Source organism: Saccostrea echinata, unplaced genomic scaffold (assembly GCF_033153115.1).
Source record: "Saccostrea echinata isolate AGI-Se365-2 ecotype Australia unplaced genomic scaffold, CSIRO_AGI_Sech_v1 ptg000001l, whole genome shotgun sequence".
In the NCBI taxonomy this organism is placed as follows: Eukaryota; Metazoa; Mollusca; class Bivalvia; order Ostreida; family Ostreidae; genus Saccostrea; species Saccostrea echinata.
The window spans coordinates 9148185-9165872 of NW_026889750.1; the positions used below are offsets into that span (position 1 = coordinate 9148185).

Consider the following 17688-nt stretch of genomic DNA (forward strand, 5'->3'; position numbering starts at 1 on the left):
CAGTTATATAAAATAACTGAATCTCATATAAAATTTAACTTGATTATACATGTATTGCGTTATGAGTGGGCAGAGCAAAATTTGATATCTGTTACACAAATATACTTTACATAGACTAGTTACATTCAACATGATTATATGAACAAACTTGATATATACTATACACAGACTGTACAACCAATCAAATTAGTATATATCATATGACATTGATTTATTATCTTCACAATTAATATTTTCACTGAGATATAAAGTTTTGGAAGTCAAATTTCATAGATGAGAACTACCTCTTTTCAAAACAATAAAACCAAACAAAATGAATATAAGTTTCTATTGTACTACAATAAACCGAAAACAATTAGGATGTGATACATTTTAAAATTATTGTCCATGTTTTTGAAGAAACCGTTGTAATCCTAAAGTACAATTTCAACCATGGCACAAATGACAATGCAAGTAGAACATGCAATGTCAACAACAACAAAGTTTAAAAAAAATTGTAGACATATTGCATAGATTTATATTGCTATGTTCTTACACCTATAATATTCACACAACTTTAATGTAAACTATAAGACTAAAATTCAATCCAACCTTTAAAAAAAAAATAAACTGCTACAGGGGAAAATAAACAGCACCAGGATAAATACAAGTAAAATGTGGCACAATATACATCATAAATGACGAAACACAACATATACATGTATAACTGTAAACTTTGAAGTATTTTGATTAATCATCAAATTAATGTTAAGCTCCTGTTTTTTAATCTCTACTACCATGTACACAATTAATACTTTTTTCCCCAACAGCCATAATGGAAAACTGAAAGAGGAAGCACTTTTCCCTCCAACTGACATTTACACATTTAGTCACTGCTAAACATCTACAATGGAGCTATATTTAGAGTTCAGGGTATGTGTCTGATAACTTGGAGGGGAGAAGGGAGGGACAGTTTGAACATAGTCCTCATCCCTATACACTTTGTCAATATATCTGTCTGTGTGGCTCGGGGCAGCTACCTTCGAGTTCTGCTTGGACTCTGGAGAATCCATTCTGTTGTCCGAGGCAGTGTTTCCATGAAATTCTACAAAAAGGAATATCAACAAATATTGAATTACATCCACTTTGACATACAGCAGAATGAAAATGCAGATTTACAATTTTACGTAGGGGTTTGCTCTTCCCCTGTATTTTTTGTTACTAGTAAAACACATTTACCGCAAACACGCTTATAATGAAGTGACATTTACATCAAAGTTACTAAGTTTTATTCCCTGTAAGGTATTAAACCTTTTCAGATATAATGAATTATATCTACATGTATAAAGATACAAAATTGATCTTCCCTGGCACTTCTCTATAAGCATATTTTACTGTACTCACCGCAGTTCGGCAGAACTTCCTGCCAGGAGTACTGTGTAGGATCAACTGGTTGATTAGTCCATATGTCTCTCTGACAATCCTTTATGGTTAATCGCTTGGCTGGACTGGGGTTTAGGAGTCCAGAGAGTAGATGTGTTAGAGCTGTAACATAAATAAATCAGTGATCAATCTTAAGGTTCACTGACCCTCTAATAAGAGAGATAACTCTTAATGAAATAATTAACAACTATTATTCTTTTATAAAATTGTCAAGTAGAAAGTTTTTTTTTGTCAACTTTTGCTTTGCAAGGTTTACTGCAATTGTGTGCATTTTAATTCTACAGTAGATTTCTTTTGAAAACTCATTAGCATCACAGCAAAGTTTTATATGAGGGAATAGGGGCCTCTTTATTTTCTAATATTTTCAGTTGTATAAAATATAAAAGAAAAGATGCTTGAATTAACAATTTACCTCTTGAAACCTGGAATGGAGGTTTAAGTTTTCCTTTTATGGTCTCTTCTACATCAAAGAATGGGTTTTCTCCATAGACCAGTGTGTATAGAGTAACTCCTATTGACCACATTTCTAGCTCTGGTCCCTGGTATCTGTAGTAGAGCATTTCAGTGGCAAGCCAATAATTCAAAGAAGTGAACAAAATTTCAACATTTGACATTAAAATTTTGCAGTAAAATGCATTGATTAATCACTGAATGACAATTTATACTTCGAACATGTACAATCTGTGATGTTTCTACAGTTTCTTAACACACACCTATTTCCCAACAAGACTTCAGGACTGCAGTATTCCATAGTGCCGCAAAATGTCCCAAACAGTTTCCCTGGCACCATGTAAGCTGCAGCTCCAAAGTCAATCAACTTTATCCGGAAGTCCTCATTAAGAATGACATTCTCGTCCTTGATGTCTCGATGGACAATGTTTAGGTTATGTAAGTAGGCTACTCCATCTACAATCTGAAAAATAGTGGTTTTTCAAACTAACAAGTAGTTCAATAATGATGAACTTAATGTCTTTAAAAAATTATTTTTATACATTTCATCAGAGCTTCATCATCTCTGCTAACTATGAAAGAAATAAAAGTACAATATCTAAATGTAGATGCATTTAAAACTAGAAATATGTCCATAGGACATGAATGCCCCACCAAGGGTATATTAGTAATGCAACATTTTAACACAAATTGAGAAAAGTGAGGTCAAGGTCAAAGGAAAGGTCAAGGTCAAAAAATATTGCTGCAGTTGAATAGCTTACATCAGTATGTATCAGCATATGACGTTTGATTCAGAAACTAATTTAAGAAAAGTGTGGTCAAGATCAAAGGAAAGGTCAAGATCAAAAAATGTTGATGTAGTTGAAAAGGTTACATCAGTATGTATCAGCATATGAAGTTTGATGAAAATATTATGAATGGTTTCTTTAAAACTGAGCTAAACACTAATTTAAGAAAAGTGAGGTCAAGGTCAAAGGAAAGGTCAAGGTCAAAAAATATTGATGCAGTTGAATAGCTCTCATCAGTATGTATCAACATATGAAGTTTGACACTAATTTAAGAAAAGTGAGGTCAAGGTCAAAGGAAAGGTCACGGTCAAAAAATGTTGATGCAGTTGAATAGCTCTCATCAGTATGTATCAGCATATGAAGTTTGATAACACTATCTTGAATGGTATCTTTAAAACTGAGCTAAAACTTATTTAAGAAAAGTGAGGTCAAGTTCAAAGGAAAGGTCAAGGTAAAAAATATTGATGCAGTTGAATAGCTCTCATCAGTATGTATCAGCATATGAAGTTTGTTAAAAATATCTTGAATGGTTTCATTAAAACAGAGCTAAACATTAATTAAAGAAAAGTGAGGTCAAGGTCAAAAGAAAGGTCAAGGTCCAAAAAATGTTGATGCAATTGAATAGCTTACATCAGTATGTATCAACATATGAAGTTTGATAACACTATCTTGAATGGTATCTTTAAAACTGAGCTAAACACTAATTTAAGAAAAGTGAGGTCAAGGTCAAAGGAAAGGTCAAGGTCAAAAAATGTTGATGCAGTTGCATAGCCCTCATCAATATCTATCAGCATATGAAGTTTGATAAAAATATCTTGGATAGTTTCTTTGAAACTGAGCTTTGAACAGAGCTAAACGCAAAGTGTGATGGAAGGACAGAAGGACGGAAGACGGACATGACAAACACTATATGCCCCGGCCATATTCATGGCGGGGCATAAAAATATGTGAATAGAAATTTACCTGTCTGAAAATATAGCTGGCAAGTGCCTCATCTAACAGTGGTGAGCGATCAATGAACTCGAACAAGTCCATACCACTGCCATGTTTTTCCATGACCATCTGGATGAAGTCATCATTCTCAAACACCTCAAGTACCTGAAAATCATTCAGTATTCAACTGAAACTTTACTACAGTAAATAGAAATAAAGAATTTTAACTGACCACTGAAAAGTACGCACTGGACATCAAATAAAATCATTAATACAGTGCCAATAAGTATCAGAAATGTTTTGTACTCAGAATTTATCTTTACTGATTACCCTGACAATGTTTGGATGATGCAGCATTTTCAGAAGCGACACCTCCAGTGGTAACCTTTGGCCTCTCTGGTCCACTGTCCAACATTCTGATAACACTTTATTCCTCTTGATAAACTTCACCACAACCTGGTAATAAATAAAGGAAAAGTATATTGCAGAATTATTTAATTTGTGGGGGTCAATTTTCCTGGACAATAAAATGTTACCCATTGATGGGTATGTAATTTTGTGGGAACTCCTATTCAATGAACCATATGTTGAAATGGTGATTTTTTGGGGGTGTAAATTTATGGGTAAGGGAGACTAATGAAATCCAGAAACACTGGTCCCCCCACAAACAAGAGATTATACAGCATCTGCTGCAACTGAGCATATTATTGTCAATATGTATGTTTATAAAATGAAACATTAAATCTCACTGCATGTGCAGATTTATATAGTATACATATATCTTTTGTTTCACAATTTTTGAATTCTTTTTCATCTTTGTGCTAATATTCAAGTGGCATCTGTCACCTCTTGATATTCAACAGTATAATGAACATTTCTGAATTACTCAACGATTTTTTTTACTGTAAATCATCTTATTTGCAAGAACTTTATTTTTGCGTAATAATGAGGCAGTTTACTCATGAAAAGTTCATAATTCACTTTTAAAAGTAGGAAAGAACAATAAAGACAATTTTGTCTTGCTTATAACTACAATACTACTTTCTCACAAAAATAAGTTGACGCAAGTATTTGGTGATTTACAGTAGATACCTTTACAATCTAACATATTCTCCTTAAAAACCCATCAGAAACAATATACATATACATGCGTTATGAAGCTTTTAAAGAACTTTAGTGATACACTAATGCTCTTAAAATTCTATCATTATGCACATATACAATATATTTAATTCTCTCTCAAGGATATGATTATTAGCTATTGGTTTAATTAATTGTATGTATTCAATAATACCTCTTCTTCATCAATTTTTCTCCTAGCTAACTTCACAAATCCAAAAGCTCCCTTGCCAATTGCATTAAGGGTGTGATATTTAATGTCATAAAGCCCCCTCCCTGGGGAGGGTCCATCCTCCTCAACCTGCTCCTCTACACTCCTGGGGGACAAGTCATCCTCCTTATTTTCCACTTTTGATTCAGAACAAGCTTTTTCTGTCAGTAACTGAAAAATTGTTTCTTCCATTTTCATTTATAAACCATAAAATCAGTCATAAACTTCACAACAAAATCACAATCGTTATGTTATTTTGAAACAATCTTTCATCAGTTAGACACATGCTAGTTTTCACGCAACATTGTTTAATAGGCATCAATACACTTGACTGCCGTCAAAATAGAATAAAATTAATAATTAACTAAAATAAAATAATATTTTGTCCATTCCTGTGTAAATTAGGTAACTTTCTATACAATTGTATGTACATGTAATCCATGAAAAATGGACCATATTTTGAAATGACCTGATTTCACTACAATCTAGACAAGGTAGTAAAATTATTTTAAAAAATTCTTTCACCCATTTTCTTAATTTCCAACTAGCTTGTGTGTGAAAATGTGTGAGATGGAACTTCAATTTTCTTACATCTCCCAGACTAAAGTTGCCTGAGCGGTCCATGGTGCTGTTGAGAGTTGTGGCCAGGGTAAGATTGGCAAAAGATCTGCCTCCCTCGGCCGGCTCCTCGGGATCTCTGGACACCCACATACAGTATCTGACACTCCCATCTTCCAATGTTACACGCTTAATCTGGAATATTATCCCTACAAAAAAGTACACATATATATGTGTGTTTTAGCATAAGAAAGATTATGTGTTTGTATATCTGCATTATGTTTACACCAATGGATGAATGAATTACAATCATTTTTATTACGTTTAATGACATCATTTTTTACTGTCAACAAAATAATCTATAAAAAAAACAACTCAAGATTAAAGTCCCTGTGAATCTAATAATGTTAATGTAATACTTGTACCTAGTGCTAACTGATAGTGCATCACTAATATTACCTAAATAGGACCTGTCTTTATGTTTTCCTTGCCCAGCATATGAACCCTCTGGGAGTGCCATAGACTGACTTGTTGAGGAGTAGGAGCTGTGTTGATTAGAGGGATTTGTTTTTCTGTCCCTCCTTTTATGTTTCCTTGGACTGCACCCACTATCTCTCTCATGAAAACTCACACTGTCGGTCAGAAAGCTGCTGTGGTTGTAACTGGACAATGGATCACATGACGACTCACTGGTGGGCCGGTGGTCAGTGCTGTGGCCACTGGAATGACAGGAGTTGTTCCTAATTTGGTGACCTAGTGAATGGTGTACATTCTCTACATAATCAACAGAATTTTCCACTGAACTACTAGTAATATCATCTGTAACACATTCTGTATTGCACTTTGGAATGTAGTCATGACTTGCAGGGAAAGATAAATCTTCCTTGAGACTCTCCCCGGAAATGTCTTTTAAAATAGCACTAGAATGAACACTGCTGCTAATGTCTGCTAATGTCCCTGATTTGTCCCCAAAAGTGGATTCCCTTTCTCCCTTAACATCCCTGTCTGTACAACCTGAATCACCTAAATCTAACACTTCCACATCAGCAGTTAACAGCTCTACTGTAGAATTTGATACATTTAGATCTTGTTTCTCATGATGTTTATCATCTGTCTCTACAATTTTTGGCACCTCTCTACTTGTTTCTCTTTCAATATTGTCTTTGTGTAACTTCTGGTCATTAACAGGCTGTCTATCTCCAATACTTGACTGAATCTCCATCAAAATTTTACTTGTGTCTTGAAGTGTCTGGAGAAATTCTGTCCTGTCAGCAATAACATGGTCACAGTCAGTTGCCATTTCTGACGAGTTTTCAGTGCTTTCTTTATTCCTAACTGGAGCCTGTGCTGATGTTGCTGGCTCCTGAGGCTCGGATTCTTTATCGTTAGAACTACACACTACAGAAATTTTATCTTCCACACAGTTTACAACTATCTTTTCCACCTGTCCAGATCGATTCACTTTTTGGTTAAGTTCCTCCCCCAAAGTTGTCTTCTCTTCACCATCCACATTATCTTCAGAAATTTTACTAGGAGGAGAAAAGTCTTCTTTCTCTTTTGCTTCCTGTATCACCGCTGCATTTCTGGTGACCTCCCTTGCTGTTGGAACTGTCTCAGTACTGGAGTTAGATACATTACTGTGGTTGTTTTCTGGTGACCTTGCATCTGTTCTGATTACAGGAGTGGCTGCCGTGTCAACAAAAGGCCCCTCCTCCTCGCTGTCACTCAATTCTAGTCTACCAATCAGATCTTCCTTCAGTCCTACAGCTAATGGGGAGATTTCCATCTCACTCCCTGATCCTTTATCAGATCCTCTCCTAGAAGAAAAGATGGAATAATTACAATATTAACTTTACTCACTATGAAAGAGGATTGATCTTTGATAAGGAAACTTAAGGTCACCCTACTGTTGAAAGTAACCACTTTCATGTTAGGGGTGAAACGGTTCACAGCGGTATCGATTCACCGAGGTGTTTTTTTTTTGGTTTGGTACATAGTACAAAATCTCCATTTTCGGTTCGGTTCAATTTTTTAGTCGGGATCGTTATTCAGTCAGGTTTAGTATAAGTAAAAACATGCTACTCAGCATAATTTAATTTTTTAAATGTAAATTTTTGAGGACTGATAGTTTGTAAAATTATCTTTAACAGTCAAATCATTCTAATTAATTTCTTCTAGTCAATTTGTTCATAGATTTAGTGACAGGATTTAGTGAAACAAAACATAAAACAACAATGCAATTGTTTTCTATCAAAACGTATCGTATCGAAAATAACCGAACCGAGACAAAATTATATATGTATCGTATTGTGAAGGATGCGTATCGTTTCACCCCTAATTCATGTATTGCATGTGCCTCACAACTCTTTGCAAGGAAAAACTTCTCATTTTACTTTTTATCACTGTACCTGAAGAATGAAACAGTCTGAGCTCTGTTGGGGGTGGAGGTGACCCCTGGACCCAGCAGTGGGTGACTGTCTATTACAGGGGGACAATGGTTAGAGGTAATACTGCTCCCTATACCCTGGTCATCACTACTGTCCACTTCCTGTATATCTATATAAATATATTTAACACTGAAGTAATTTAAATACCATTACAATAGCACATACAGTTGACCTTCGGTATCTCGAGCAAAGATATCTTGAACACCATGGATATACCGAAGTGATTTGGAAGTCCCAATCGCTTATTCTTTAAGTATTGTACCCTTGATATCTTGAATCCTGGGATATCTCAAACCTTTTTCTTGGTCCCATCAAGTTTGATATAATGAGGTTTGACTGTACATTGCAATTGTAAGGGACTGATTTTAAAACTTACATATAGGAACTGAATATTCTGTTTATCTGTAGATACCACCAATAAAATTGTGATTTAAAACAACATAATTTTTTTTTAGTATCTCCTACAGGTATTCATAATACTGATGTGTGAAAATAATCAAACCTTTCCTGTTCTCTGGTGAAGGGTTTGAGTTGTTCAGTTCACTGTGATAACTGCCAGCCTCCGAGTTCTCCTCAAGTTCCAAGATGTCGTAAAAATCAGGAATCAAAATTGAAATATCCTGCAACAACATTTATTCTCTGTGAAGATTAGTGTTGAATAATCGGAGAAAAATCATAATCGATAATCGGTTGTAATCGGAAACACATAATCGATTGATAATCGGCTATAATTGGATTTTTTACCCTTTTAAATAAGATAAGAGATTCCTTAACGTGTTAAAGCATACATGTATAATCACAAAAACAACATATGTATCCTTTACTATTCAGAGTTTAATAAGTAAATAAAATCAGTAATATATATAAATAAACAGAATAATTTTTTTCAATAAATTTGTTTAATGACAAAGTATTCTAATTCTTTATTTTCTCTCAGTAAAATTGAAAATAAGAGTTAAATTTCTGCACGATGCTTCATTAAAAAAATTAATACATGTATGCAAGTGGGAACATTACTGATATTAGTAACACCTTCTATTATTTATTTTCTAGGAATTACTTTGTCTAATTTCATTTGGACTTATAAAATTGTTAAATAATAAATAAGTTTATAGAACTTCTGTACTGTTCATGTATTTCTGATTTAATATAGTAGAACCCCATCACGCTGGCCATTTCCTGTTTTTAGCCTGACCTTACATTCAATCATGGCGGTAAAAATTGTCAACAATAAACGTTGAACTGAACCGTTGAAGTGAAGTGAAAAAGATTTTTACGTTTTAAACATTCAGGATAACTTTTAAAATGTCTGCAAATGTCTTTTTGGTAATAAAATTTGAAGTTTACACCCGAATTAACCCTTAATATCTTTGTCAGCGATGTCGGCGACTTTTGTTTCATAATCGATTAGTAGCATCGAAGAGCTCCAAACGATCGACAATCGATTGTCGGCGACAATCGTTTCATCACTAGTGAAGATCTACTTTGTACATATACAGTAAAACTTGTTTAATCTGGACACCACTGGTTTCATAGAAATTGGCTGGATTTAACAACATTCCAGATTAGACAATATTTTTAACAATCGAATTTATTGAAAGGGACTTAAAGTTTACATAGTATTAAGCAAGATTTCAGAATACATGTACATAACATCCAGATTAAGACAAATTTCACTGTGTACAAAGAACTGTCAAGGTAAAAACATTGCATACACATATATTACTGAAAATGTTTGCTATAAAAATTGTATTTTCTTTTTATTCTTTACAAGATGAATATTACTTCCTAAATACTTTATTTGTACCTTCCCTATGAGATCTGCACTAGAATACCCAAACAGCATTAGGGCAAAATTTTCATTGATACTGTTAATAGTTCCATCTGGAAGCAACGTAACAAGGCCACTAATGTTGGAAAACACCCACAAAATACCGACATAAATATTTTCGGTATCATCATGGAGACCTCCTGAAAGAAAAGTAATAAAATGATTTTTAATCAATATCAAAATATATCTATTTACTGTGTATTTCAATAAATCTAATTGATTTGCTTGATTTCAAGTGCAAAATTATATTTTACGAGATTGAGATGAGTTACTAGAAATAACATAGGGAAAATCCAAAGATGTGTTTATAATGGTTAGAAGTATTTAAAACTTACCGATTCCAATATAATGAATTTGCTTATCTCCTATTTGTTCCAAAGTAAATAATAAAATAAAAAAATATAAACAAAATAAAATAATATAACAAATATAGCCCTTTCATTCGGTCAATCCATAGATTGCTGGTTGAGGCCCATACTTATAAAGTAATTCAATATTTATTTCCTTGGATGCTGTAATCATTATTTATAAGTTGGTATGTGTACATGTACATACCATGGTACATGTATATCAAACTTTCAAAAAAACATGTAAATGGAAAAGCACCTGCAGATGCGTAGCTGGAATTTTCCACCTCTGTTGCCAACTTGATTGACAGACTGAGAGGGAAAGAGGCTCCATCCTTTGTTCTCCCAGTTGCTCTCTGTTTTCTTATTTCCTGCAAAGTTGAATAGAAGTTAAATGAAAAACAAAAAAAACCCCAGAGTTTGCTGCATTAGTTACACAATTTTCCAGCTTTCTTCAATACAGAATGAGCAATTATGGATAAACTGTTAACTCAATAATAAATGCAAACTGAAGTCAGATTTTCAGGATAACACACAAAAATCATTAAAAAGAGATCTTCAGAAATGTATACCTTTTCTAATGGCTTTCCTGCAGCTGGTAATTTTAGGGAAGGAATCAACTGTTTAATTTTGAGGCCTTCCAGGTCATCTGGTGAAAAATACCCATACAAGTATGCCATCTGATGGTCACAGGACAAAATTCTTCCCTGTTTGATGGAATAGAAAGTTATTTCAACATAATACAAGTATTTACATTAAAGTCAAATAAAGAACGAATCTAGAGTACGGGAGGGACTTTGTTTACAGAATTATATTCCATTTTATTATCATTCAATAACCAATAGATGAATTTCACATTCTTAAGACTTATCTCCCTTTGTTGGCGTAACGCTCATTCTTCTCACTATATCCTTTGTAACTTACCTGTAAATATTCAACCTTCAACGCTATCTGACAATTTTGATTCGTACCTGTATTGCCATAGTATGGGGCAACATAAAAATCATAATGAGCATATTCATAGAGATTTTATTTGTAAAACATTGCCCAGTAAAGTTGGTAATTTTATAGAGGGAGAACAGTGCCTTACACCGGTTGATCCCAGATTGACCCCGCAAAGGGAAATAACTTTTGTAACTGTGAAAGTCATATATAGAAAATGCTTTTTTTAATCTATTGGTAGGAGATTGACACCCCCTTCCCCCTTTCCCGATGAATTCTCTTTGTATTGGGGTCCTTTTTGTTTGTTGTTAATTATGCAACTAGTAAAAGTTTAATCTTCCTTCAAGTCATGTTATTCTTAAGATCAGTGCTTATAGTTATACCCAGTATCTGTGGTGCTAAGCAGATGAGAGTCATCGACTCCCCCCCTGGATGGGACAATAGTCCATCACAAGTTAAGTGGCAGTGGTAAGTCAGTACCCATTACAGCTTGGTGGACTGAGACAGTGCAGATAAAGTGCCTTGTCAAAGGACACAACACACAACCAGTGATGATTCTGTGAATTGGCCAAAATATCTGAAATAGTTTGGAAGTCGAGGGGCTGACGAAATATGGGCTTTAGCAAACCCAAAATAGGTTTAAATGAGGGACAAAAATTGAAGTGTAACAGTTTGTTCAACATTTTTTACATCTTGACCTGGCTGGATGAACCGCCATGTCATTGTAAGGAAGTCTCAGTCATCCCTGCATTTGTGTTTACCTTACTTGGAGATATAGGAAATGTCTGGATGATGCAGATTATATAAAAACATGGACGAAACAACTTCAATTTTTTTACCTGGACAAAAATGGAAACGGGTCGCTGCAAAAAGCAAAAGTACTGAAATATCGGAAAGTACTTGTAAATATTGGATTCTTGGATTCAAATTAGTGGAATATCAGATGAGAATCATCACTGCACAACATCAAGGGCCCACAGTGGGGCTTGAACCAGCGACCTTTGGATTATTGACCAAACACCTATAACCGCTGAGCCATGTGCTTCATGTTATTATGCAATACTTTAGGAAATACCTCATCATTAAATGTCACCATAGCAACAGTTCTCTCAACTGGTTCCATGACAACCAATGCTCTCTGTTCTTTTTCTTGGTCCAACCTTTTGACCCACACAGATATTGGCATGACTAGTCCATTGTTATCAACAGCATCCACCTATTTTCCAAAAATATCAGCAATACATGTATGGTTAATCAGTCAATTAATTATTAAGCCTTGTTACCATGGTTACAATTTTCTTTATCAAGATAAGATTGACTTAGATTATACACTTTTTGGATTGTTATGGCAATCAAAATCTAATCTTTTTCTTTCAATTAATTAATTTAGCATCTGATATCTAATAAACAGACATTTACCACTTTGCCAGCAAGACTGACAATATTTCCTGATGTTTCATCAAAATGGCATTCCAGTATTGTGGCCTGCTCCTTGGGTTTTAGCTTGATTAAATCTTTAAGCTTTTTGCCCAAAAGTTCCTCTGTTTCATACCCAAATAATTCACAGGCCATGTCATTGGCAATCAAAATCTGGAAAAAAAGAAACACAAATTAAATAAATATGTGCAACAAAGTATGCCTGTTGCAACAGCTGGTTTCTTTGAATTTGATTTTCATTCACCATAAAAAATATAATCTACTCAATTGCAGAATGCCAAACCTAATATTTTTCACAATATTCAGTATGTGTTTTCTTAATATACTGTAGAAGTACTTTTTTCTTTGTTGTATTTATTATCCCTTTGTACGCAGTCACAAATTTTCCACGGAAACTTGTCCCAACGTACTTTAAGTACATTTATGACATATAGTGGTTATATAAGAAATCTGCATAATTTCCTGCGGATTGAACAGAAATTGTGATTCTGTGGAATTATGACCCCCTTGGAAAAAAAGAACTTTTACAGTAACCAAAACATTGTGCAAAATAATGTGATATTTAATACATGTTTGTATAATAAAGCAAAATGTTTGGGTCTCTTATTACACTATAGATACCTCTGACGACAATGAGTCAATGGTACAGATGGCTTTATTTGGATTATGTATGGTGGTTGGATAGACCGACCCTGACTGACCCCCTCCTATGTAGCTGTAAAATGACCAGTTCTGTCTCTCGGGGTGGAGATCACAGGTAAAGGAACTCTTGCTCTGACCTGGACTGAAGCTTACATCATTGAATTCACAGCCTGAAAAACAGAAATAATCATATTAAACCACTGGTCCTAATTATAAAATGTGAAAAAAAAAAAAAAAAAAAAACTACTGTAAAAGTGGTTATTTACACTGGTTGTTAAGTACGCGTTTGTGACCATCAAACATTACGCGTTGTTGTAATATACGCGGTGGCACGAATTACCGAGAAAAATTTACGCGGCCATCGTTACCAACATCGAGTTGTTCCCCTTTGAAAATGATAAGAAAAAAAAAATAATTACAAACTAAACAAATCAATAAAAATTATACTGTTGGATTGGTAAATATAACGTCGATGTGCACAGTCAAATGCGCTGAAGTGTGAACAACTGAACAACTTGTGTACGCTTTATTGTAATTATTTACGCAAGCTCAAACTTCAAAGTGGGATCTACTTACCTGTATCTGCGTGTCGAGTGTTGATAATTAATTTAATAGGTATGTTTGTAGTGACTGTGAGTTTATGTAATATTTTGGACTAATTATTTGAAATTAAGAGAGACATACACGAATATATAAAGGAAATGAAAATGAGTATCGATGTTTTGAAGCTTTAATTGCATGACGTTGCTTTAAAATATTTAATATGAAGATGCATTTTTCATCGCACAATTAAAAAAATGAACAGTTACGTTTTCATCGCTGTTTGTGATGTATTTATCTACTCACGTGCGTTCAATACCACGATTAATATACGACTGGTTCAACCGGTTTAACAGTTTAAGTAATAATCTATAATTATTCCAGAAGTTTGAAATTTTGTGACCATACGCGCGGGGGTAATTTACGCGGTTCTAAGCTTACCGCGTAAGTAGTGTAAATTTCCCCCACGCGTAAATAACCACTTTTACAGTACCTGTGGAATTCAAGAAAGTTGATTTCTTGTTCAGAGAGACTTGAAGTATGATTCAAGTTTGTGACTATGTGTCCATCCCCAGCTCTAAATGTTAATCAAAAATGCAATAATAACAGAACCAACTGGATATAATCAAATTATTGTACATGTAATTTTGATCCCTGTAATTTTACCTAATTCATACTTCTCCTTTGAACTGGGTTTCCTGGCCTTTGGTTTTGCCATAGTTTCGTCCAGACATCTGGCCGTTTTTGTCATCTTTGGAAAGGACTGGTTTATTTCAAATGAGGATTCTCTCACCCCATTGAGCTCTGCAGCATATCTGAGATCTGCTCTATCAGCTCGAATTCTGTCAAGAGGGGAGGGGTAACTGGGTGATCCAAATGTGATCCTCTCCCCAAACACACTCCCTCTGCCTAAGCTGCTCAAACTGTGGTTCATGTTCAAGTCTCTGTACCTTCTCTGCTCAAAACAAATCCTAATGTTCATTAAATATGTTGCAAAAATATATATATATAAACTAAGGATGGCAATCGAATACAGAATTGCCAATCGGTTAACCGCAAGACGTTCCGACCCATTAGTCGGTTAATCGTATCAAAAATTCTCGACATAGCTACCCTCAAATAAGTAAGACTATAAAGATGTTCATGTAGTAATATTATGCTTATATTTATATATGATCAGAATACTACATAGCATATATTGTATTTCAACTTTAATGGGCTAAAAAAAAGGAAAAAAGCAAAGAAAAAATTAAGAAACCCATGAAACATCATGAGGTTGCAGATGCATTAAAAAATTTTCAGAAAAGATGTCATGGAAGTTCAGTCTGCATTGTCACCATAATCAAAATTAAGTCTGAATTATCGCTTATCTTACGATGTTTTTTTTAGAATATAATTTGATAGGTAACTGCAAAGGAAAGATGGGGTAAGGTACAAATTATGATCAGTTCACAGAAGTCAACGATCGTTTAATTAAAATCATTAAAGAAACACAGGAAAGGGTGGGTAACGACATGTGTTTAGACAGCAATTAACGACTCGAAAAGTGACCAATTACCCCCATGCGATGTCAATCTGGAGAGCCTTAATTATCTGCGAATCAGCTTAAATAGATAGGTGAACATGCTAACATTTCAGAAAATTTTATTTGTATTTTTTAAAATGAATTTTCAGGAAATTGTATTCAAATTTACACATATATTAATTTTTTTCCGACTAACCGATTACAGATTTTCTAACCGATTACCATCGTTCCGACCGAGTAACCGGTTAACCGATTACAAATTGCCATCCCTAATATAAACATGATAAATGAAATGCAGAATATTCTTCTATACATCTCGATGTCCAGAGAATGAACTAAAATAATTTATTAGTTGAAATTCTGGTTTTGTGCAACAAATCCATTAGAATTGAAGGAAATGTTTAAAAAAAATCATCTGGTGTAAATATGATTGTTAGAAAAATTAAGTGTATAGAATACTATCTCTCACTCCAGTCAATAGGAACTCCTTGGTTGTCTCCTTATCTCAACAATCACTGTGATTGACGAGTTTGCAAGACATCCGAGGAGTTCTGATTGCATTTCTGCAACATGTGACTTTGCAGTCTCCATTTTATTATTTTTTTTAATGGATGATCTGCTGCATTGCTTCCAGAATGATGATTTTATTTGTAGATTAGATTTACACAAGTTTTAGGTTGAGTGTTACTATGAATATGTTTGATTTCTGAAATGCTACAATTAAATTGTTTTAATGTGCACAGTAGTTTTTTACTGGGCAACAAGAAACATGTGCAGGTAATTTCATATTCTTTATCATGTGTTTATGAGGTTTTCTATCATTTAATCCAAAATTTAAGCAGTGTTTCGTTAATCTATCCAGGCAAGATACAAACCGACTGCAGAACATCTGGAGTTGAGGAGAGATATGGTCTGCTATAAAATGTGTCAGGATATGGTGAATACTCATTGAATCTGTCCATGCCTCAGTTAGCTCCAGTTCTTCTACAAAATATTTTGTAGTTGTGAATTAATGCCTGATATGCTACCTGAAGTTTTCAAAAAAAAAAAAATGAAACAAGATAATGTCCATTAAAATAATAATTAAAATCCAATATTTTTAGACAAATTTAATTCATGAGGAGTTCGTATCACATCCATTCATCAGCACTTGAGCCTACTTTTGCTCAGGATACATTTCCAAGAACTAACACAGTATTATTACATGTACATCTATCCAGGTCAACATGTCATTTCTTGCAATGTTTTTAAGAATGCGGTACACAGTCAGAGCACTTAAACTTCCCTGAATGAAATTCTTATATAGGCAGAACACACATAGGGCAGGGCTGGACATTAACGCTTGTCCGGTACCAGTGAAAAAAAATTATGGACAAGTGAATATTGCTAGGCACTTGTCCGATTGGACAAGTGCATTTTAATGTAAAGGAGTCTCTAAATAATAAAAAGAACAACTGTTGAAAGTTAATCGGTAGTTTCATAGTTTCAAGACGGAAGCTGTACATAAAAACCGGACTTCGATTCCCATTTGATCAGGATCAAAGTTCACTGATTGCATACTACTGAAAAGGCATGGAACTTAAGAACTTAACAAAGTTTGGATTCCGTTTGATGTTGACAGGTTTACTTGTTGTTGTCAGATAAAATTTCGTTTTATGTGTTTGTTGTATTTATCAATAACATCACGAATAAATCAAGCACATGTAATGGACTTTATTTAGTTTTCATTACTTTTCAAGTTGACAGTATTAGATCTTTATTGAAAAATTTTCGGACAAATGAAGTTGAAGTTCGGACAAGTAAATGTCTTGGTCACTTGTCCAAATGGACAAGTAGGTAAAAAAGTTAATGTCGAGCCCTGTAGGGCATACAAAATTTTTGAAGAAAGACCCTTGGGTGCATACATTAATGTGAACAATTTTTTGTGATGTCAGAATATCCAGAAAGGAGTCAATCAACACTAGGGATGCGCGATTTTATCGGTATACCGGTATATCACAATTTTTTATTGCGTGATACGTATTGTGATACAAAGACTAAGTATTTGGTACATAACTATAAATATTCATTTGTTTGTTCAGTCTTGAATGACAATTACAGGAAGTGTAAAAAATGTTGAAAACAGTTAAACAACTGCATCCAAACATTCTTTACATTAAATAAATAAATATTTTAACAGTAAAGTTATGTTTTTATAGCATATTTTTAGGAAATATTATGGAAATTCATATGAAATTGTAGTAAACATTGTATGCAAAAATATCACGATTTATCGTGATATTTTTGGGAAAAAATCGTGATATATCACGAAATGAAATTTCTGCCAATACCCATCCCTAATCAACACTCACCACACTATACAGGTTGGAACCACTTGCCTAAATGGGGTATAATGGCCTGAATGGATTATAATAAACCAAATGGAGTAAATAATTACAGTGCAAAAAATGAAAAAAAAATTTAACTTATACTGTTGTAAAGTTGTAAATCCTCATA

At 34.0% G+C, this 17688-nt stretch overlaps 1 protein-coding gene across 1 annotated transcript; it reads right to left on the bottom strand.

Moving 5' to 3' along the window:
* Nucleotides 1-224: 224 nt before the first annotated feature.
* LOC133184795 (uncharacterized) lies at nt 225-16170 on the bottom strand. Its single transcript, XM_061319866.1, has 19 exons — nt 16068-16170; nt 14334-14622; nt 13107-13297; nt 12468-12638; nt 12124-12264; nt 10679-10813; nt 10366-10477; nt 9736-9899; nt 8431-8548; nt 7890-8037; nt 5941-7298; nt 5515-5690; nt 4888-5094; nt 3924-4049; nt 3624-3758; nt 2136-2335; nt 1835-1968; nt 1384-1524; nt 225-1084 (listed from the first exon to the last, which is right to left on the bottom strand). The coding sequence occupies exons 1-19, from the start codon at nt 16152-16154 to the stop codon at nt 876-878; spliced, it is 4242 nt and encodes a 1413-aa protein (XP_061175850.1). The 5' UTR covers nt 16155-16170; the 3' UTR covers nt 225-875.
* Nucleotides 16171-17688: the final 1518 nt, after the last annotated feature.

Bases quoted from the DNA above. Each gene is read 5' to 3' on its own strand.
- LOC133184795 (XM_061319866.1), bottom strand. From the start codon at position 16,154: ATGGACAGATTCAATGAGTATTCACCATATCCTGACACATTTTATAGC. The intron at 10,814-12,123 runs GTATTTCCTAAA...TCCATCAAACAG, and splicing joins TGGTGACATTTAATGATGAG to GGAAGAATTTTGTCCTGTGA. The intron at 5,691-5,940 runs GTAATATTAGTG...ACTTTTTTGTAG, and splicing joins TAAAGACAGGTCCTATTTAG to GGATAATATTCCAGATTAAG.